The sequence below is a fragment of the Synchiropus splendidus genome, chromosome 1 (genome assembly GCF_027744825.2).
Source record: "Synchiropus splendidus isolate RoL2022-P1 chromosome 1, RoL_Sspl_1.0, whole genome shotgun sequence".
NCBI lineage: Eukaryota > Metazoa > Chordata > Actinopteri > Syngnathiformes > Callionymidae > Synchiropus > Synchiropus splendidus.
This window is the reverse complement of record NC_071334.1, coordinates 53,387,624-53,410,658: the sequence shown is the minus strand read 5'-3', so window position 1 is coordinate 53,410,658 and position 23,035 is coordinate 53,387,624. Positions and strand designations below refer to the sequence as shown.

Below are 23,035 nucleotides of genomic sequence, written 5' to 3'. Positions count from 1 at the left end.
AAAAAACGATGTATGACTTGGATGAACTGTATCAAATCCTCAGGTCTTTTTGGGGAAAATGCAGTTAAAACATGTGTCTCTCTAACTACATTTCTCTCATAACATATGTTAATGTTGCCAATTGTGTCCAACATACTAAAAGGTATTCTGGCAGCAGTTCAATCTCAACACACAACTACAACATGACATCAATATAAAGTGAATTATTTTGTGTCATGAGATACTTTACAGCTTTATTTCTTTAATTACGCAGCTTCATAAAGAGTCACATTTGTATTTTGCAGCTCACACAAATGACACATTCTGTCACAGAAATCAAAAATACACTTCATGACACTTTTAATATGAAAATACTGTCAGTTCTCTAGAGGCCCAGGAAACGATCAAGAGCAACTCCCTGTGAAAGAAACCTGATCCAGATTACGGCCCAGTTCTGAAGCCTCCTTGACTGTCGTGGTGCCAGGCTACTAACTGCAATGCGTTTCCCTTTTCAAGCAATGTCACTTGGTTTCCATCGCCGACCTCCGTCTGAGGAGAGCGCAGGCTTATGTGTCATGAAGATCACTGAGTCTCTGCCTCTGTGGTGAGCGGTCAAGCCTGCGAGTCCAGAACAGTTTGTGCTTTCTCAACAGCTTCCTGCAGCATTGAGCGGTCGGTGAGCAGCTGAAGCAGGGCAGCCGAGTCCATCTCCAGCAACATGCCTGCAGCAGAACATCTATCATCAGCTCACAGGGAAACCTCCGACTAACTGGGAGAACCAAGCCGACCTGTTAAATCGTTGGCACGGAGTGGATCCAGCTTCTCCACCAGTGAGAAGAGTTTCTCTCCCAGCGTCTCTCTGTCGTCGACGTCAGAAGAGTCGCTGACGTCGGTCTCCTCCACATTCTGCCTGATGTTTGCACATATATATCAGCCAATCATGCCAGTTATTAAGAACATAAAAGAAAATAACTACTGATCTTATGTTTAAGAGTGAAACGCACTCTTTTAGTGTCAACAGGGCAAAGGTCACCTGCTCCTGCAGCAGTTTGGGATTGGACAGAAGTTTCAGAACTACGTCTTTCTCCTGCTCCAGCAGCATCCCTGCGGAGGACACACTCACGGTAACAACAAAGCATTAAAACAATTTTAATAGTTCTTTATCTGGGGGGTTCTTACCGGTGATTTTTTGGGAGTGGCCAGTGTTGTAAACATTCACCAGCTCAAAAAGCTGCTCCCCTATGGAGTCAGATGAGGCAGAAGCATCATCTTCATCCTTATCGCTCAATTTACTGCAAAAACAGAGCAGAAAGTCTATGTTACTGTTGCTCAGATTACGTATAGCACATTATATTGCATATTATTTTTAATACAAAAAACGTTACATTGGACATCTATAGAGTAAATCTGTATGCTACAAAAGAGAATATTGTATTTTGCATTTTATATTTATATTTTTGTTGTGTACAGTGCGTGTTAAGTTACCAGCAAACTTTCCCTCGGGATTAATAACGTGTTTCTGATACTTCAGTGGCTTCCGGGCACCAACACTTTTGAAAGGTACCTGGGCTCTTGAAGGGCCCTGACAGCCTTCTCCACGGCTGACGTCAGCATGTGCTCATCCCGCAGCATCTGATGCAGAGTTGGACCCGGCAGCTCCAGCAACATCCCTGACACACGCGCACGAATGTCAACAACCTCACAGTATCTTGAGAAATGGTTTCAAACACAGAGCGGCGCGACGTCTGTGAGTTCACCTGTGAGTTTCCCGGCCTCCTCTTTGTACGCGGGGTAGATCCGACTGTACAGCTGCTCACCAAGCGTCTCCGCGTCTGCGTCCATGTTGGTCACATTCCCAAAACTCGACAGGACCGAATCACCCGCTCAGATGGCTTCAACTTGAGAAGCTATTTCAAGCGTAATGAAGTCGGCGTTTGTTGAGACTATCCTATCAATCTGTCCTTCCGGATAATTAGTGTTTTAATAATAAAACATAATGGTCATTTTATCGCCTGACTGTAAACATTTGTCGCGTATCGATGACGTATTCGGACGAGTCACTGCGTGCATCTGAACTGTGCTCCTCCGCCGACTTTCACGAAAGTAGTACTCTTACATTATGCAAGGAAAATATCTACACATCCAAAAACAAGTACTCAGTAATATTTTATTGCAACGCATAGTTGGTGACATAATAGTCACACGGTTATTTCAACAGATGCATGGGCCGTGAGTCGAGGAATATTGCAAGGACGCGCGCAACAATATCGCCCAGAGAGTGTGTAAAGCGGTTTCCGCCCTCTCTGGTCCTCTTCCTCCGCTACAAGGTAACGTGGTCAAGTCGCCTGCTAACACACGCCGATTAAAGTACATTATTCTTCTCATTGTGTATTTGTTCAGACCTGTACAACATGATATGAAGGTTTAACATGTCAAAGAAGACTATGTTTGGTCGTAAGAATCGCAAATCTGCCTTTGATGGACTATTAAAACCGGCATGTCGGCGCAGGCCTCGTGCGTACGTGCGCTAGCATGAGCTAACTGCAGCTAATATCAGCGCTCATGTCGACAAGGCAACAGTTTTAAATATTGTTGACCCATTTTAAGAGTCGCACGTCGGCCAAGCGCCTACACGTGTTTCAGTTAAAACCTGGCGCTGACGGTACAACCCGTCCTGGGCGTCACGCCGCTCCTCGCTTGTCAACGCCAGGGCTGTTCCGACTGAAACTGTGAGTCCGTGTTTAACGGCTGGTGTGTGGCTTGGTGTTGCAGGTTCACCATGTCGTCCCATTTGCAGTGGATGGTCATCAGGAACTGCTCCAGCTTCCTCCTCAAGAGGAACGGACAAACCTACAGCACCGTGAGTGTCAAGTCCTGTTTCTTCGACCAAGTTGTCGCAACGCACCCGGTGGAATGTGCGATTCTAAAGCTGGAGTTTGGGCTGGTTGGTGTGTGTGGTTCTGATTCTGAGTCCAGTAACGCTTCGTATTAAAATGTTAAGAGTTTTATGATAAATATGAAAAAGTGAATTATTGATGTCAAAAGTGGATGAAATTGCTAGGGATGGCCATTGGTATCATGTCCACTCCAGGCTGATGGGACTGATTTTGGAATCAGATTTTTTTTTCAAGAACCCATCCATAAACCCAAATATACCATACTGTATTTATTTATAAAGCACTTTAAAAGCAGTACAAGATTGTCACTAGGTGCTGTACAACTGCTAATAGGATAAAACCGACTTTAAAAACAATAAATACATAAATATTTCACTTGGTCAAAATGTACTTTTAGTTATATGGGGCGTCAAGCATGGTGTATTGCTTGGTTTTAATTGTTTTTATATTTTTGCCACTTTATTTTTGTTAAAAGACTGACGTTTTAACTGTGCTCGACTTAAGTGGTGTGGTTTTTATTTTAGTTGTCATTAAGCTGTTCACACCCATGAACAGTTTTTGGGGTGACAAGTAGAAGGGATCAGATCTGTATTGTGTAGCAGGACTGCAGCTGCAGTATTTGTATCAGATGGGAAAAGGGGGCTATCGAGCCATCCCAAGAAATTTGACAAGCAAATTATGAATATGAAGCAAACAATCTATTCGTAAAGATGGTGTGATGATGTTTATTAATCCAATCTGATGTGGCAGGAGCCCAACAACCTGAAGGCCAGGAACTCTTTCCGCTTCAATGGGCTGGTGCACAAGAAGACAGTCGGTGTGGAGCCGGCTGCTGATGGCAAAGGTGTTGTCGTGGTCCTGAAGAAGCGCAGTGGTAAGTGAATCGTCACCGTTTACAAAATGTTTTCGGACTCAAATGGAAGGAATACGTTATCACCTGAGAGTGTGTTTTACCATTACGAGTCCTAAAAGTCCACTGCTCTGGTTCCAGGTCAGAACAAACCTGCCAGCTCCTATGTGAAGGTGACCATCAACAAGAACTCCCGTGCCACCCTCAACAGCGTCAGGCACATCATTCGCAAGAACAAGTACAGGAAGGACCTGCGCATGGTGAGTCCCATGTCTGGGCACAGAAGACCTCGGATGGCCGTGATAACCCGGGTCTGTTTCCCCAGGCCGCCCTGCGTCGCGCCAGCGCCATTCTGAGGAGCCAGAAGCCTGTTGTTGTGAAGAAGAAGCGCACTCGGGCCACCAAGACCGCATAAACCCGCGCACCATGATTAAATAAAACAATTGTTTGTCAGAAATCTGCTCCTGTTTCTCTCTTCACTTTTGTCTTTTGACTCCCACACTCTTGGAAGCAAGTGAAGTGACTTTAGAGCCGCAGCTTTTTATAACCTGACAATTGAACTTACCATCTGTGCTGATGCCACGTGATCAGAGGGACAAGTGCTGAAGGTCCTGTGGTCCTCCACCGTAATGATCCCATGGCGGCGCTGACCTGCTGCTAATTTGCGCGGATTGATCATGTGTGACCTCTGGTTTGTTTGTGGTCATGTTTCTATAGTGTCACAAATTTCTGAACCTTCCCGTGGATCTCGTACCCAAAGCTTTTTCACTGCTGTCAGCGAAAAAGGCTAGTAATTTTTAACTGAATCCAACATTGATTTTTTTTTTTTTCCCTTTGGAAGCTGCGGTCAGCGTGCACACTGATGTGGAATCATGGGATGGATTTTTAAAGCACCCCCTGACACATTTTCCGCTCAAAGCAATCTCACTGTTGTTCCTTCACCAAACCAAACGCTCCAGTTGTGAGGGCTTCGCTCCGGGTGACAGGAGGAAATGGCTGGGTAGAGCCTACACCACGTTGACAGAGGAAGACGTAAAATGCAGCCTGTGACTCCTTTTCTTCTTCTGCTGCTGGTTCTCCAGAGCCAGGGGTTTGAGCTGCAGGACACCATCCACGTCTTGATCGAAGAAAACATCCGCCTCCATGACCAGCTGGAGAGTCTGACCAAGGCTCTGCGGGAGCTCAAGCACCTTCTCTGGCAGCACTCCAACGGTAACGTCTTGTCTTTGGGCCTTTTGTCCACGGATTAATGGCAAATACAATTGCGAGTTGGGAATGTTGGGAACGTGGAATCATCACATCACGCTGTGCATCATGATGTGACACTGCCTCCACCTTCTAAAATAGAACTAGAGCCAGCTGTCAGAGCTAATGTGTGGTTCTTGTACTGCTTCAGACCCGGGGCACCATGAGCACCTGGAACATCACAGCGCACAGGTTCAGCACCTGTGGGAGGAATGGTCACAGCACGGTGAGTATCAGGGACTCGGAAATATCAACGTCAGACAGAAGATTTCCCACTGTCATCGAAGACTATGTGAGCAACTTGGTGGCTTGAATGACTCTGTTGCCTCACTCCCGACAGGCATGAGCGCAGACACTCACCTGCTCCTGGAACACGCCTTCTGCGGAATGGAACTACACAGTTCGACAGGTGTCCTGCAGAAGGCAGCAGATCACCTGCCGATGATGACGCTCTGCTTTCTGGCCCAGCTGACGGCTTTATGCTTATACACTTAATATCCTCCGTCTTTTAACGGATCGCTTGTTAAACAAATATGCATGTTAACATTGACATTTTGTCAACGTCACGAGAACAGTGTCTCCGGAGAGTTGAAGTGGATTTCCAGATTTGGGGTTTTGACGCAGCAGTTCCGGTTGGTTTTTCTCATTTTTTTGGATGTAATGTCGTGAACATCCTAACGTTGAACCTTAATGTGCAAATTACGGCCACATTCCCTGTTTGTTCTTATAGACTTCATCTTCCAAAATACTGTATTTGTATTCTGCTTATCACGCTTCAGCATTCAATTCCGTCTATTTTCAAGGTGCGTGCAGTAATGAATAAGTCGTGGAGGGTTGTATTTACGATGGCTGAAACAAATAAAATGCAATGCAATACCTACAACTTCTTTGAAGTTTTCTTCATGTTTATTCAAACGGTGACGAGTGTTGACAACTGACTTGCTTCAGCACTTTATTTATGTAAGTTAGACTTGATCAATTATGTTGGATCAAGTTATGACCATATATAGAGCAGTAGGTTGTGCGCGCTTAAAACTGCCTCTTGATAAACTTGCAGTTCAAATGAAGTCTTTGGAGATCAACAAAGAAGACAAAACTGAGATTGACAAACACTTGTTTAATAAACAAACTTAAGTGGTCCAGCACATTTAAAAGTTACAAAACTAAAGTAGGAGGAACACAACATACAGTATCGAGAATATACACGCAAGACAAAGGAGAATGAAGCATCTTTACTCAATAAATAGTCACAGTACAAAGAAAAAAAATGCATGTTTCTTACTGGAGAGATAAATTACTGATATGAAAACAAATGGAAAAAGAGTTTAGAAATTAAACTCCAACCATCATGTTCAGTCCGCATCACTGACATGGCCCATGCAGGGGGTTTACACTGCTCCAATAATAAAAGACTGGATTGGGTCAAGCATCACTTGTTGCTCAATCCCTGATCAGCAGAAAAAAGGAATCGATCTGGCTCTAGTCTATATCAAGATCGGAATCCTCCTCGCTGAGGTTGCTCTGGACGATGGCTCCATTCCTGATGGTCTTCGGCACCATAGGTGATTTTTCGGGAAGCAAGCCATACTCCTGCAGCAAGGCCTCCAGATCCACAGCGAAGAAATCTTCACCCAACTGATCGGTGAGGCGGACAAAGTTTCCGATCAGGTCTCCTCCTTTGTAGACGAGCAGCGCTGGCAGCGCGCTGTCCCTGAACAGAGCGCTGGTGCTGATGGCCGAGCTGCGGACGCTGCAGAACTTGACCAAGGGATATTCCTGAGCCAGACACAACAGGCAGCCGCTCATGGCCTCGCAGCCCGGGACCTCTGGCTCGTAGATGTGGATCATCACCAGTGTGCTCTTGTCCTCCTTGTCCAGAGCCTCCAAGAAATCCTCTCCACCCATGAGCTCGAAGACCTTTTCAAAGCGTTTGCCACGGCAGAGCTGCCGCCGCATCTCTTCAATACGCTGCATTCGGTATCGCTGCAGGAAGTCTTCGTCGTCCTGTTCTTCTTGGAGCATGTTGTACTCCTGCATGGTCATCTGAGGGAAGGGAGACATGGTTAACAGGCCTCAGGACCAAATCAAGCCACACCATGTCCCACATCTTTCCTCACTGATGGGTGAAAACAAATTGTCGAAGATGCCCCTCTACATTTTCATGGAAATGTAAACATTCAAATGATATTTTCCTTTTCCATTTACCACTCACTTTGCCTTTGATCTTTTCCTGCAACTCCTTCTGCTTGTCCTTGTCCTTCTCCAGGTCAAGGTCGGAGCGACAGGTCATTGACAGCTTCTTGATCAGTCTCTCCATCTCTCGCTTCTGCTCCTGCTTCTGCTCCACCTCCAGCTGTTTGTATTTCCTCCAGTCGTTGATCACCCCCTTTGGTCCTGGAACAACAGCCATTGTTTATGCTGAAACCAAACTGCTGAAACTTTGCTCTTCGACCGTGTTCAAGCTACCTGTATTGACAGCACTTCCATCCTGACTGTAGTCGATCTCTGGCTCCTCTGCATTAGCATCTCTGATGGTCTTGTGGCCCGTGTCATCGTCCTCGTTCTCACTGCCCTCGTCCTCACTGCTGCTGTAGTAATACTGCAGTTTCTCACCCAGAAGCTTGTCATCCAAGGTCGTCATGGTTGCACGTCTACCTAAACAGATTATGATAATATGAATTAACTTTTTAAAAAAAAAAATTTAACACAAAAGAGGAGATCATTCACAGGAAATGCTGGTCTCTGCTCATGAAGCATTCTACTCTGTGAACATTTGTACGTTTCCCACAGACTAGTAGAAAGTATCACAGTGACAGAAGTGGAAACACTACAACCCTGCATTTATGGGGAATTTATGATTCGATTAGAACAGATTTGATTCCACTGCCTTTCAGTCTCAAACTGAGGACATAAAAACGTTCCATACACTTGTGTTTCTCGTAATTTCAAGTCTTTGTCATAATAATAAAACAGTGACTATTTGATCCTGATTTTCAACTTGCTTTTGTTATGAATTATTATCATGATTGTTTTATTTTCACAAAAATCACATTGTTTTATTTGCTCTTTTTTAATTTACACAATTCAGATCTTTTGTTTCGAATAAACATGAATTTACAGTAAAAACCTTACTGGAAAAAAATCTACTGAGCCCAGATAAGCATCTGTTTGTTTGGTAAACTGTGTAAACAGGTATCAGCAAGACGTCAATAATGTTTAAAATTGTTAGTCGAAATGTAGGAAGAAACATTGTTATTTAAAGTTACGTCTGTAACCACCTCAGTAGCTAGCGAAGCATATGAACCCAGTCTGACCTGCATTACACATCTGTTACGGTGGATTAGTTCAACACAATGGAGGATCTCATTCACCACATGCAGCTGAAGCGTGACCCGGTCTATATGTACATTCACTTGTTTTGTATTTTGACAAATGGAGCAGCAGAAAACACACATCATTGGGCAGCATGGACGTCAATGAGAGATGCATAGTAAACACAATGTGATGACGTAAGACGGTTCACTTGTGTCTTCTGGAAGACACAACAGTGAGATTCCTAATAATGCAATATTTGCCTTGCTGCTTTGTTCACACGTGTTGTCTATAAACAGTCGATTTGCGTCTATAATATCGGATCCTGCTGCTACACATTCAAATGCTAAGCTTTAGCTCCTGTGTCAGACACGGTGTTCTACGCCCATTTAGCATTTTTCCAGAGTTGTTGTTGTTCTCATTATAAGCGTAACATCGTACAGCACGATAAAAGACATGAAAGACAATGTTCACTTGCCTTGTTTGTGACGATATCGAAGGTAGATGAGTCGTGAACTTCAGCTAAGCTGCTAACTTCAGCTTAAGGGCGGAACGATGGTGCGTTCAAAACAATCAGAGATGTCACATCGCCGTTATTCAGGAGTTGATTTAAAAAAAAAAAATAGTTTTGCAAAAAAAAACAAAAAAACAAAACACATGCATACAAAATACAGTTAAACTCAAGATACAAGGTTATGGCGGTATTATATATATATATATATATATATATATATATATTTTTTTTTTTAATAGGAATGAACAGCTATTTCCGTGTATTCGTGTACACTGTTGGGAATAAAGTCACATATCCGACACAACAATCGTCCACAGTTACTGACCACAATCAGAGCTAATAACGAGGTCGCTAAATGATTCGTAATGGTGAGTGAGTGTAGCGTTAATAGTGAAGAGCTTCGACTTTCACCTGAAGACGCAAACGCAGCACAGCGTGATGACGCATATCCGCTCCCAACGTTTCGTTCGAACATCTCGCCACCAGAGGGAGACATGTGTTCATAGAAGCTCATTTCATTTTATCAGGTCGTTTTTTCGATATAATATAGTTGCCCTTATATGATTTGTATGTAGTTTTTGTCACTGCACTGTTTTGTGATTTTTTTTTTTTTTTTACATTTTGTGGTTTAATTTTTATTCTCCAACTGAGTCATAGTTCTTGCCAGATGGACTTTACACATACATTTCACATTTAAATGCAACGAAGTCACTTTTCTGTGGAAGGCAACATTGTTTCTCACTTAAAACCGCACTTTTCAGGTGGAATTTTTCTCCGATCATTGTCGATGATTTAAACAAATTCTCCACACAAACCCTGCATCCCCACACTACAAACCCCAACACCTATACCTTAAAAAGCATCCACTAAAACCAGGAACAGGGTTTGTAACCAGAAATTTTTTTTTTTAAAAAGAGCTAAAAAATTTTTTTTTAAAAGAGCTAAACAACAATTTTTAAAAATCTGACTTCTGAACATTATTGGATGTGATATAATAACAATAATTTCAGTGTCAAAACACCAAATTTTTTCAGAAACAGCATGAGTTAAAACACATAATGTCCATCCACAAGTAACGAAAAAGATGTTTTCAAACAGCAAGTGTTTCCTTATTTCAATGTAGCGTGTAAGTAAAGACGGTGTACATGAGGCTGACAGAGGGAGTCTCCAGTGGTTCTTTTATGCTCGCAGCCTCTCTTCCACATTATATCATGTTGTCAGAGAAAGGTCACAGCTCATCCGTCCTGGTTTCGCCTGTGTGGGTCTGTGACTGCTCATCCCCGGGTATTCTGAAGGCCACGTAGGGACACGTCCTGCTGTTTAAACAGACTAGTTTCTTCAGTGTAGCCGAGTTCACAATGTCAAAGCCGACTTTGCCCCCAAATGTGCTCGGCTTCCAGTATTGCGGGGAGCAAATGGGGTTTCCCAGCAGTCCTTTCAAGGAGAAGGGGGCGCCCATCTCCACCATGCTTTCTCCAAATACGGACCCGGGTCGAGTTTTCTCCAACATCAATCCGGGGTAAAATTCAAGTGTATCAATGTCACCGTACAGTTCCTCCAGCGTGTCTGCAATCTCCTTGTTATCTGCATGAAGAACCACAATTTGTATTTATTTATATTATTTCATGCTGTCCTCAGTCCCACATGAAAAGAGGCTCTCACTTCTTCCTGAAATACCTGACACAGCATTCATTCTTTGTCATATGATAAATACATTCAAGGAACTTGTGCTGAGGTGGTGAATGCATTTTCTGTCTTCCCACAGTTTAGGATCCAAGTGCACTTTCACTGTGTGCTTTTTGAGGAAAGAATGTGTGTTCGGCTGCTCTCACGCACTCGTAAAAGCCATAAATCAGGGGACATGCCTCTGTGTGGTCCCGGAACAGGGCCTCACCTGTGAACTCCCTGAAGGACGTGTACGGCTTCAGGTTGAAGCGCTTCCTGTATTCATTGAAGGGTTGCATGCGGAGTTGCCGCGACTCCTTAATGGCTCCTACGGCGACTTTGGTCACGGCGGGGTTGATGTTGTGGCCGCCTCCAATCTGGGGGTAATATTGTGCCAGACATTGTGAGTCAGAGGTCATCCGAATAACATTCATTTCCTAGGGGTCAGAAGGCAGCAACACACTTGCATGTCTTAGCTTCACACCTCTCATATCTCTGAGTGCATTTCTAGAGAAGACAATCTAAGCCTTACAGCAAATTCACTTCTGCAGCCAAGAGTGTGTCGATTCTTTACCTGCCCCGCGACTTGTCGAGAGAAGGCATCGACCAGCTTGTCAACGCCGTAATTTGTGAGGACGGTAGTGTTGAAGAGGAACTGCGGGTAAGAAAGTTCATCACCATTGATCAGGAAGCTGTCAGGCATGAGAGGGTGCCAGTGGTAGAGCTGGCTAAACTCCAGAGCGATGCGGTTTCCGTACTGGAAGGGAGTGTTGTACAGCAGTGCGGGATCAAACTTGAGCTTCAGCAGGTATCCACTCAGGTGCTGCACGTACTCCTCTATCACTATTCGGATGGTTTCACCTGGGAGACACGCATGAGACCAGTTAGCATTCAGATATGGTGGAGCTCTGCCCTGACTTCTACTTCTGTGCCACTAACATCAAGACTGCAACCGTCAGTGCTTGCATAAGACTTCAAACTCATCTTTTATTCCACAGTCCTTACAATGTGATGCCTTCTATCCAACTCTTTAGAACAGGGGTTGTGAACCTTTTAGACAGAGAGAGCCAAAACCCCCATATATTTTACAGCCATATAGAGCCATACGTAGACGGCGATAAAGAGACACCATGAACAGGTGCTGGGCTTTGCTCTCTTGACTCCTCTTCATGTGATTTTCTTCTTGCTCTTTCATCCTCACTCCTTCATAGGTTTTGAGAGCCGATTTCATAACTATCTAGTTCCTCGTTGGCCAAAAATAACATCAGTCCAACAAGAACTGAAGACACCTGTCAGTGGTGGCCTCAGCTAATCCAAACACCACAGTGGTGTCAGCCTTCTGGACTCAGCGGAGTCGCCATGCTCACCGATGATGATGAGGCGAGTCGTCTGGAAGAGCTGTTCATCATCCCAGGTGGGATGTTCTACTTTCAGGATGTCACAAACTCGGTTATGTTCCCTCAGCCAGAGTGTGGCGTACATTCCCAGGCCGGGAAGAAGTCCATACACTTCCTGCCCAATAGCCATCTGATCCCGGAGCGGGAACCCCGGTGGGTAGCTCATCTTAACAGGAGCATCGATGACAGTGGGAGGGTACATCTCTCCATCGATTAGCTAGAAAGGAAAATGTTAGGTTTACAATTTAGTCACTCAAAAGTGAACGTGGAGACGCCAAAGCCAGTGACCGTACCTGATATTTTAGTTTTCCATCTTTAAAAAGTCTGAGATTCAGCTGACGCTCCAGGTTGTCCCCGTAGATGTGTCCAGCATCCACCTGCACGATGCGACACATCACAAAGAAAAAGCCAAATTTAAAAGTAGTCATTTTATTACTGTTTATTACAGTTATTTTTTTTAGTCATAAAGTATTTCAGACCATTCAATGAGGGTTTGTCCAACAAATTAGATCTTTCTGCTCTGAAGGGAACAGACTTCAACATTATAAAAACCCATAGACCAAACTAAACGCAGAACACATTGGTCTGTTTGCCATTGTGAATCCAAACGAAGCCACAGAACACGCCTAAAATTAAACCCCATAGTTATTTGTTGTCATTCTATTTCCAAAGGAACGGACAGAGACACACACACAGGCAGAGCCGTCTTTATCCCTCATCCCTGACACAAGTCTTCTTCTTCTTTTCCTTTCGGCTTCTCCCTTCAGGGCTCGCCATAGCGGATCATCCTCCTCCATCTCACCCTGTCCTCTGCTTCCTCTTCTCTGAAACCTACAAACCTCATGTCCTCCTTCACCACATCCAGAAATCTCCACTTTGGCCTTCCTCTCCACCTTCTGCCTGGCAGTTCCAACCTCAACATCTTCCCACCAATGTACTGGCTCTCTCTCCTCTGTACATGTCCAAACCATCTCCATCTAGCCTCTCTGACTTTGTCTCCTAAACACCTGACCACATGTGCTGTCCCTCTGATCTACTGCTTCCTGATCCTATCCATCCTGCTCACTCCCAGAGAGAAGCTCAGCATCTTCATCTCTGCTACCTCCAGCTCTGCCTCCTGTCTTCTCCTCATTGCCACTGTTTCCAAACCATACAACATTGCTGGCCTCACCACTGTCTTTCCCTTTCATCCTTGCCGACACCCTTTTGTCACACATCACACCTGACACTTTTCTCCAATGATTCCATCCTGCCTGCACCCGCTTCTTCACCTCTTTCTCACACTCTCCATTGCCCTGGACAGTTGAGCCTAAGTACTTAAAATCCCCCACCTCCTTTATCTCTGCAGCCTGTAACTTCACCCGTCTAGTCTCTGACACAAGTGAGGTTCATTAAAATGCATGAAGGTTGCGCTGTTTTTGCTCCTGAATCAAAATCGAGAATGTAGCATGGCCAAAAATGAGACCTAAGTCTAAACGCAGTCGATTCCAAGACCTGGAGAATGTGGTCTGGAGAAGACCAACTGGAGTACCATGACACTGCTTCCTGTTGTTGAGATGCTAAGGTCAGGTAGTCATAATGTTTAGCAGGCCACAGCAAGAACCACACTCAAACTGTAGGACCTCATAAGGAGTTCCGCCTCTATCGTCATACTCGTGATTCATTTCTGGATTGTTTAATCCAACTGCACGACACTGCACATTAGCCATGACAAGAAGAAGGAGAAGCCTTCAAACCACTACTGATGCTACCTACAGTCCATTCTAAACAAACATCACTTAAATTCACTCCCATTAAACACTTTGGACACAAAGTGCTTTGCTGTCAAACACAGACGTCAGTTGATGACAGTCTGGAGAGCATCAAAGCGACTGATAAGAGAGTTACCCAGCCAGAGCTAAACAACCAGAGAGGGAGCTTGAAACCATGTCCCAAACACGGAGAGGAACATGAAGTTGGTGAGTTCACTTTGCTTATGAGGGAAATGTCTTCATGCAAACGTGAAAGATCCATCAGGAGGTTGTTGTTGCTGCTCTATTGTCTTCTTTCAAACTCATGACAAACTTGTAAGACTCAATATTTGTTTGGAGTATTCGGAGGGTGAGACTGTATTCAATGAATAAGTTTAGCAAAACCACATGCAGAAGTTGGTTGTTAAAAAGTTGTATTATATTTATTATACCACATTATACCACAGGCAAGAGGGGAAGGTAGTGACAAAATAAAATCTCAGAACTATTTTTTTAGTTCTACTTTCATGCATAATGGAATTAAATTGTGAATCTTTTCTTATTAAGCAAATTATTTAAAATCTGTGATGTAACGGTATGTATGCCACTCTGTGATGTGAAGAGGATTTATGGTGGTACTACTCATAAAACACTGAATGAATTTTGCTGAAAACCAACCCCGTGTGCCAGCGCCTTGGTGAAGCCCACACCCATACGATTGTAAGTCTTGAAGAACTGGTGGGTGAAGTGCTGGGCAAAGAAGGCGAACATGAGGTTGCTGCCCTGAGGGTCGGGTCTGAAGGTCCTTCTCTTCAGCAGCTTCTCCACCAGCAGCTCAGGGTCGGGTAGACCGGCCATTCCTGGAGAGAAGCAGCACGTGTCACACACAGTACAGGGCCAGACACTGACGCACCACGCCTCTAGCCATAATATTGATGAGTTCTTTTTTAAACCTCAGGCTGCACTCAAGGTCAAAAACCCAACAGCATGCTGGGAACAATGATGACCATGATGATCATTATTATTATTAAACACACAATGACCAATAAATATTCCAAAAACTACAAGGGAAAAACTAGCTATTTATGCGGAATTTGTTGCCTTTTTAAATAATACATAAAAATAATACATATTAATTGCACGCAACTGAATTCAATACAGGTTTTTTTTTTGTGGAAAAACACTGTTGAACCCGAATACCTGTCTGCTCTGCTCATGTTTGGTTTGGTCCTTCCCTGGAAATGTGACCACCACAGGTTTTTCTTCTTTCACTTCCTCCTAACTACCTTTTCACGTCTCATGTATCATTCCACGTGTCATTTAATCTCAGCTGGTTTGTCTTGATGAGGAGAGTTTGCATAGTTCAGTGAAACAAAGTGCAGCTGGAGTATTGTGACACTGTGCAACAATAAAGTGCAGCCCTGTACTAGTGATATTTGGATAGTCACGTCTATTTTATAACACAGATCTGCCTCACTGTAAGACAGTAGTCTATTCAATCCAGTCTATTCAATAGTCCCATAGGGCTTCCCTTTCAGCCTGGCTGCCGCTACGTCTCACATCGCCCCTGTTTGTTGTCTTTACCCACTCCACCCTGTCTGTCCTGCTTTTAATTATAGAACCTGCGAGAATCATAATGCACTTTTCTAATAACTAAACTCACTTTTACTGACATTTTAGTGCAAGAAGCACCGCTCCAAAGTGTTGTCACGTAGCTAGATGCTAACAGTTATATCGGCCTGAAACAAGCAACAACTAAAATATTTGTACAACAGATCAAAGCAGAAATTGAAACTAGATATTCATTGAAAATGAACCTAAACAAACAGAATACTGACCTTTTACTCCTAGCGGCGTCGGGCAGTCCGGCGGCACTGGTGGCAGTAACCTAGTGTAATAACTGAGATTGTAGTAGGACTCCCAGCTGAGGTAGCTGTACTTGGAGTTGTAGGTTGGAGGGCTCGGTATCAGGTTGGACCTGACTGCTCAAAGACAGGAAATGTTGCTGATGGTTTTTGATCTAAAATATATGTAAGAGAAGAAGAGCAGGTGCAACGACTGACCTGTCAGAACTAGGCGCATCAGAACATCACGTAGGAAGGTGTAGTTGATGATGTCCCAGAACAGGCGGAAATGGGTCAGGATGTAATGTGTCACATCTGGGCCGGGCTTCAAAACTTGACGCACTCGGGTCCAGAACTCAGCTGCAGACGAGGAACAAATGTTACAAAAGGACAGCAATGCAGCCAGCTGGAGAATTCAACGGGGAATTGAGTGACGGAAAGTCATTCTTCTGTGTGGTCCTCCGGGAGTCTCCTGTAACATCTTCCATTTTATTTCTCAGACATCGCAGGTGTCGAGCACATTTCTCATGGGCTAAATTCTCTGACTAGAACAGTGACATCATGTTTTCCAAGAAACCTGGGGGCCCAACAGCTGCAAATTATTTCAAATCTGCTCACAAGAATATACATTCATGTGTCATAGGTAGGTGTTCTGGGCTTCCTCAGCCAAGCCAACTTGAAATGCTGCTGAGTCAAAATGGAGATCACGTCTCAGATTCTCTTCCCCTAACATCACTCTGTTTCCACAATCAACCTGAAGTCGCAGGGGCCCCTCAGTCCTGCTCAACCCAGACACTGCTCAGGAAGACTATTTTGCTAGAGGCAATGAGAATTCCACTTGCTTCCTGCCACTGAAACCTGAAGATCACGCTTGATGAAAGTAGCAGAACCACATTATCTGCTGTAGTGATTTACTCTCACCAAATAAATGAACAACTTTGATAGATAAATATACTTAGTTTGAATATCCTCTTAGTAAATGTATTTTTTCCTGCCCAACATTCAAAGACAAGTCATCCCTCCATAGTCAGAGTTAGGATATGTTTTCACATTTACACTCATACTTTGGCAACTGACTTGGCTCGTTCTCATTCAGGTGAAGTCTTTCCTCGCCAATCTTACTTTGTGAGTGCAAGTCACTTTTTAAAACAATCATTATGATGATTTATTTGCTCATCCCAGCAAGTCAAAGCTGCATTCCACAAGTCCCGGGCAGCGCTACTAGGCAACAGTGTACAGTAAATATACTTCACGTCACGACTGACGTCGGTACCAGTCTCAACCAGGGCCCATTTTTGTGATGTAACATCGAATCCATCCACAGTTCAACTTTGGGTATAACAAATCCATGCCAGCAACATGTAAAATTTATTTTAAAAAGCTCCACCGTTTTTTTAACAGAAAATAAGTTTGTGAATAAAATGAATTTGTCTTGCCTGTAAGAAGCCTCTAACTACAGACAAGCACATGCTGTTCACGCAACACAACATGTTTATTTAATGTAGTACTGAACATATGAACATACCCACATTCCCTCACCCACCTGGGAGAGGAGGTTCAGTCTAGTCTGTTTAGTTTAGGCTTTCATGTTGTTATATTTCCTTGTTTGTTTCTCCTTCTGTTTCGCGGATAATGGACAATGGACACCAGCTGGAACCCATCTGCTCCACCTAAGCTTCCTGGTTCCGGGTCACGCGTGCTCCTACACCAGTAATGTTGATTCTGTTGGTAGCCTCTTATGTATTTGTGTTTTTACCACAGCATTACTTTTCTGCTCTCTGTGCTTCTGTGCTTGTTTCTGATTTCCAGTTTGTGTCTGTTCCAGGTTTTCGTTTGTGTTTATTGCTCCTAGGTCGTTGATGCCCTTGGTTCCTCAGTTTCACCCGTCTTTGCTGAATTTTGTTTATTATCGTAATAACCTGGTGGGATTCCTCTGGCTGAGTCCACTCACTACACACACTTAAGGTCCAGTAGATGACACCAGCTCTGTTGATGGATCAGGAGAAGCTTGATAATAAATGTGAATAGATGTGGGTGGAGACAACAGTCTCACTGTTTATCATGATTCCAAACCATTGGAGCAGCACACCTGTTTTCATGCTCTCATTTTTCATTATCCAAGCTGCTTTGCTTTCAACTAATGCCATCACATCCGATTAGAGCGAGCACTGTGAGATGGTGCTTGATAATGAGAGTAGCACAGGCTGAGACAGAAGCCACATTCACGACACTCAGAGCCTCTTTCTTCCCAGTTATTTGAATTCATACAAATATTTAGGCCTGGACAAAAACTCTGAGCGGGGCTTTGTGCAACCATTTCCTGAACCGGTGCTGCAGGGATGCATGAGAAAACCACTTGGAAAAGAGCTCAACTCACGGACAGTGCAGTTCTCCCCAGAGTAGCCGGTGCCAGTGCAGTCACACTCATATCGGTCCTCGCCGTATCGCACACACACACCCCAATGTTGACACGGTAAATAACAGCATGGATTGACTGTGAAAACAAAGAGAGAAAGGGGAGACAAATACACCCACTTGTTTGTGTTTTGTACCTTGAATATTCTGTCTCTTTATCTGATAGCTATCTCTTCCCAGAACTCTCCACTTCACTGTGTTGCTTCCAACACCCTGGAATTTGGGAGTGAGTTTAACCATGCACATACTTTTTGCTTTACAACTGAATTTATGTCACTCAGAGTTGTAAGAACTGGAATGAAAAAAAAAAACTAAACCAAATGTTGGCTTGCAGATAACATAGACGCATGCAGAAATTAAACACATGACTCATACTGATGGCCTGTAATGCACTGCTACAAATTCAAAGGTGTTGGACTGCTACTGATCTGCCTGTGTGTTTGACATGAAAAGTCTTTCCCGGGAAGTACAATATATACCATTCCCATTGTAATAAAATGCCTTCTAAATTAAAATAAATATAAAAAAATCACAACAAAGCTGAGGAACTTAAGCAAGCGGTTTCAAATGAATGTTATATCTTCACATTTGATTCCGACTTGCTTGGAAGAGGAATGCAACAGAGGTTCTCTTCTCGATCACATGCATCGATGCTATGAAATCTAAGTATGGATTTGTTTATCAAGTCAATTTAACTAAAATGTCTTGAATATATGACCTTTATAACCTTTTGCAGCAACGCTAGCATCCAGATTAGCTTATGAGAGTTTGAGAGCCTTTACAAGTTTAATGAAAGAGACGATCACTAGTTCATACCTTTTGGAAATGACTCATTGTATCCAGTGTCTTTGCCACTGGAGATAGTAATGTGTCTGTATGGCAGCTTTAACAACTAAGCACTATGAAGGTGAGTAACTATACAGCGGGTGCCAGACCTGTCATGAAGCAATTCAGGTTTTTCACAGCCAACATTTTTCTACTGAAACCAACCTGAGAGGAAGTGACGACATATTTAAGAGGATTAAGCTGATGACCGTGTTTAGGTTTAGACCAGTTTAGTAGGTTTAACAGTGAAGGATGATTTTGGGGAAAACATCTGACGACTTATTCATTATGATTTTTTAATTAACAATACATCTCGTGAGCAATATCTCAGTTTCTTTGACAAAGAGAGGCCCTCAGAGGTGAAGGCAAGTTGTCTTGCTCTGAGTTTGACAAGACTCGACACGTAAAGAAAAAGCACTTGCAGGTTCAACAGAAAGTGATCCTCCTGGTTGTCAGCATGCTGGCAGATAAAAGAATTTATTTTGGCTTAGTACCAACAGAAATCCAGAGTAGGTTGACACAAAGATACCCTTAAGCGGTGCTCTATAGCTAGCTACTTCATTATGTAGAATTACAGCAACATAAGGTTCCTAACAACCAGGGGTTTAAACTGTCTCTCTGGTTGATAATACCAAGCTACAAGATGCTTCAACTCATGCTTTTTTTTATTAATCATTGAACTGGTGTATAATCGATGTCTGATAACAAGTGGGAGATTCTGAGGTATCGCCAACATACACACAGCCAAACATGCAAATAAATGTAATGAATTCTTTGAGAAAGTTTCCGATAAAGTTCTGTATATCATCTCCCTCGGTTCCCTCCAGTATTCTAAATATGCGTAGGTAGTTTCTTCGTGCCTGCGATTCGATGTCCAGCATCTGCTGCTGGATGTGTTCCTGGTGGACTAAAGCTAGAGCTACTGCCTCCTTGACATCAACACTCGACCCATAGTGTCTTTGAGTTCAGTGATGATGTCGGATAACGTCTTGGGTGAACTTGTTCTGAAAGTTATCAAGCTCCATGTTTACGCCTGACTGTATTGTTTTCATTTCAGAGTACAGCTGATCTGATGCTGGCTTACAGGCTTAAATTCGTCCTCTCAGTGGGTCGTCTTGCTCTTCGAGGGTAGATTTGCCTCTGGCTCTTGTCTGCCAATCCCTCTCCATGTTTTGGAATTTAATATTCAACCAGAACTAGACGGAGAAATAGCTGAGCCGTTTCTGAGTGCAGCCTATCGCCCAGCTGCCATTTGAGATTCATTCTGTTATTATTCTTTTCCTGAATTTTACATTCCATCTTAAGCAGAGACACTAAAACAGCCGTACTTGGTTGGTGAAAGGGGGCCTGTTTTGTTATGGCTTTAGTTGACTCCAAATCAAAAGCACAAAACACCATTATCGATCATATGAGCAGAGGGATATATTGATCTACCAACGGGGCTCAGTATTAGCGAGCTAGTGACTTAAGAGATGCCTCTCCACCTGCCTACTGTCAGTTATTTCTTATGAAGTTAAAAATGTTTAAATCACAGTCTGTCATACAGTTGTATTTTGAAGATGACATCCAGCTAAATGGTCAACACTGAGTGGGTGTTGCCCAGAGCACTGAATTTACTCGAGTCAACCCTGTTCAGACCTGTGGACTCTACAGCTTAAACCAGCCACATACGGCCTGTGTGAGGGAAACCAAAAGGCCCACGCATCCTTCATGAGTCAGACCTCATCTCTTGATGTTTCCGTTTGAATTTCACACGACTTCATTTGTAGTTCTCCTCTTCAAAATGTTCTCTTACAACACCAAGATAACAGGGCTGGCTGAGTTCCCGCCACATCAAATGATAGCAGTGAAACAGGCTGGTGAAGTCAGCCCGAGGCAAAGCTGAGCTTTAGTTGGGGGTGTGTGGTCCTACAGGTCAGGCCACATCTCTGTCTCGTCTTCAGCCTCATTTTCCCGCGGAAAAAAAATGTCTGATGCTTTTAATCTGACGTAATAGGATCCGTTCGCTTGTGCGTTGGCAGGGATCAAGACTTTTGTTTTTCCTTTGTTTAACCGCTTCAGTCCCGAGTGTTCAGAGATTCTTGCAGCTATGTCCAGGCACTGACCTTTGTCTGCTGTTATGAATCATAATGTCATTATGACTGCCTTTTAAAGACAGAGTTATTATTGTACATGTTGAATGTAGTGGAGTCATTCTCAGAATGTGACTAGAAGTGTCTGTCTTCAGGGACATATCCAGACAGGGGCGGGACCTCAGAGGTGAAATGACATGGCACTTGGCCAAATGACCCGTGTTCCCCGACACTTCTGACTGTTGAGGTCAGGCGATGTTATTACTGAAGGCGGTCCTGTCCGGGCTTGCTTTTGTTATCGGAGCTGTAGGAATGTCTGGTGACACCGTGCGAAGAGGAAAACCTGATAAAACACCACCAGCTTGTGCCTACTGCGAGACCAGCGAGCTCTCCGCTGTGCATGTGTTTTCACAGTCACCCTGGCGGTGTGAGAGTTTGACGGCGTCAGAGGGTGACTTACCGGTGCTGGACGTGACCCCATCACCCCGACAGACAGGCTCCCACAGCGGCAGCACGAGAAGCAGCGATCCCAGGATGGAGGCTGCAACCACAGTTCTATCACGACCGCGGTTCAAGGAGGACAGACGCACGAGCTGACAACTTACATCTCATTCCAGCAGTTCAGGAGGCTGTCATTCCAACTCGGGCAAATCGAGGACTGATCCAGACTTTTACGCGATGAAGCCGGAGACAACACCAAGTGGGTCAGTGGAAACTGCCAAAGTGAGCTTCACCTGCACCAACTCTCTGAAGTGGGAGTCATCCAGCTCGGCCCCGCCCCTGCTGGCCACAATGACTCTCTTTCATATCCTTCTCAACGTGTATGAATGACGAACGAATGCGTTATGGTAGTTTCGAACCGATATCGACATGGACAAAACAGTGCGGATATTTCTGAAAACAATGAGGACTAACAGCAATGAGACTAACAAACTGGCGTTTATTGATGAACCATGGTGGTTGAACCATGGTGCTAGATAGATAGATAGATAGACAGACAGATAGATAGATCGATCGATAGACAGACAGACAGATAGATAGATAGATAGATAGATAGATAGATAGGTTGATAGATAGATAGATAGATAGATAGATAGGTAGATAGATAGATAGATAGATAGATAGATAGACAGACAGATAGATAGATCGATCGATAGACAGACAGACAGATAGATAGATAGATAGATAGATAGATAGGTTGATAGATAGATAGATAGATAGATAGATAGGTAGATAGATAGATAGATAGATAGATAGATAGATAGATAGATAGATAGATAGACAGATAGATAGATCGATCGATAGACAGACAGACAGATAGATAGATAGATAGATAGATAGATAGATAGATAGATAGATAGATAGATAGATAGATAGATAGATAGGTAGATAGATAGATAGATAGATAGATAGGTAGATAGATAGATAGATAGATAGGTTGATAGATAGATAGATAGATAGATAGATAGATAGATAGATAGACAGACAGATAGATAGATAGATAGATAGATAGGTAGATAGATAGATAGATAGATAGATAGATAGATAGATAGATAGGTAGATAGATAGATAGATAGATAGATAGATAGATAGGTAGATAGATAGATAGATAGATAGGTTGATAGATAGATAGATAGATAGATAGATAGATAGATAGATAGATAGATAGGTAGATAGATAGATAGATAGATAGGTAGATAGATAGATAGATAGATAGATAGATAGATAGATAGATAGATAGATAGATAGATAGATAGATAGATAGGTAGATAGATAGATAGATAGATAGTTGGATAGATAGATAGTAAAATGCTGCAGTAAAATCAATAAACCTGTTGAAACAGACATGATAGCTTTGCTGACAGGAGATCTGAGAAACGTCCAAATACTAGAGAGCCACTGGAGAAAAACCAGATATGTAAACAGAGGGAATACACCACACCAACCCATACACTCGCTTTTGGTTAGACATATTTCATAGATAAAACCAGATTTCTTTTCATTTGACTTTGTTTATCTTTAAAGTGTTCAAGTTAAACATATTCATTTAAATCATATTTAAAGGATTTGAAGAGCCCTCAATGTACGTATGGTCATCAAGGCACAACGGCAAAACGGAAGCTGTCCACTATCATTATTCGGGATGGGACTTCATAAAAAATGTTACTAAGATGAACTAATCACGATTAGAAACATTATTGTATTTGACACCAGAATGATCAAATTTAAGTTGAATCTTTCTTGCACACGTAACCTAAGGGTGAAAGAGCTCCATTGATGTGAAGTGCAC

At 43.2% G+C, this 23,035-nt stretch overlaps 3 protein-coding genes across 3 annotated transcripts; 1 reads left to right on the top strand and 2 right to left on the bottom strand.

The window, feature by feature from the left end:
• Positions 1-201: 201 nt before the first annotated feature.
• LOC128764785 (uncharacterized) lies at positions 202-2,334 on the bottom strand. Its single transcript, XM_053874925.1, has 6 exons — positions 1,737-2,334; positions 1,544-1,649; positions 1,159-1,271; positions 984-1,083; positions 768-889; positions 202-701 (listed from the first exon to the last, which is right to left on the bottom strand). The coding sequence occupies exons 1-6, from the start codon at positions 1,819-1,821 to the stop codon at positions 592-594; spliced, it is 636 nt and encodes a 211-aa protein (XP_053730900.1). The 5' UTR covers positions 1,822-2,334; the 3' UTR covers positions 202-591.
• On the top strand, positions 2,245-4,183 carry rpl28 (ribosomal protein L28). Its single transcript, XM_053874938.1, has 5 exons — positions 2,245-2,306; positions 2,752-2,839; positions 3,627-3,750; positions 3,868-3,986; positions 4,052-4,183. Exons 2-5 carry the CDS (start codon positions 2,759-2,761, stop codon positions 4,139-4,141), a joined length of 414 nt encoding a protein of 137 aa, XP_053730913.1. The 5' UTR covers positions 2,245-2,306; positions 2,752-2,758; the 3' UTR covers positions 4,142-4,183.
• Positions 4,184-6,068: 1,885 nt separating this feature from the next.
• pdcl (phosducin-like) lies at positions 6,069-21,483 on the bottom strand. The gene is made up of 17 exons (XM_053875305.1): positions 21,351-21,483; positions 21,206-21,286; positions 17,811-17,927; positions 15,653-15,793; positions 15,428-15,571; positions 14,268-14,449; positions 12,153-12,236; positions 11,830-12,076; positions 11,037-11,323; positions 10,692-10,839; positions 10,028-10,381; positions 9,069-9,208; positions 8,495-8,503; positions 8,343-8,397; positions 7,438-7,626; positions 7,184-7,365; positions 6,069-7,014 (listed from the first exon to the last, which is right to left on the bottom strand). The coding sequence occupies exons 1-17, from the start codon at positions 21,355-21,357 to the stop codon at positions 6,451-6,453; spliced, it is 2,931 nt and encodes a 976-aa protein (XP_053731280.1). The 5' UTR covers positions 21,358-21,483; the 3' UTR covers positions 6,069-6,450.
• Positions 21,484-23,035: the final 1,552 nt, after the last annotated feature.

Bases quoted from the DNA above. Each gene is read 5' to 3' on its own strand.
- LOC128764785 (XM_053874925.1), bottom strand. From the start codon at position 1,821: ATGGACGCAGACGCGGAGACGCTTGGTGAGCAGCTGTACAGTCGGATC. The intron at 1,272-1,543 runs GTACCTTTCAAA...CTGTTTTTGCAG, and splicing joins AGGGCCCTTCAAGAGCCCAG to TAAATTGAGCGATAAGGATG. The intron at 702-767 runs GTCGGCTTGGTT...GTTCTGCTGCAG, and splicing joins CCGTGCCAACGATTTAACAG to GCATGTTGCTGGAGATGGAC.
- pdcl (XM_053875305.1), bottom strand. The intron at 15,572-15,652 runs GTCAGTCGTTGC...GTCTTTGAGCAG, and splicing joins GATGCGCCTAGTTCTGACAG to TCAGGTCCAACCTGATACCG. The intron at 11,324-11,829 runs GTGAGCATGGCG...CGTGTCTCCCAG, and splicing joins GACTCGCCTCATCATCATCG to GTGAAACCATCCGAATAGTG.
- rpl28 (XM_053874938.1), top strand. From the start codon at position 2,759: ATGTCGTCCCATTTGCAGTGGATGGTCATCAGGAACTGCTCCAGCTTC. The intron at 2,840-3,626 runs GTGAGTGTCAAG...CTGATGTGGCAG, and splicing joins ACGGACAAACCTACAGCACC to GAGCCCAACAACCTGAAGGC. The intron at 3,751-3,867 runs GTAAGTGAATCG...CTCTGGTTCCAG, and splicing joins GGTCCTGAAGAAGCGCAGTG to GTCAGAACAAACCTGCCAGC.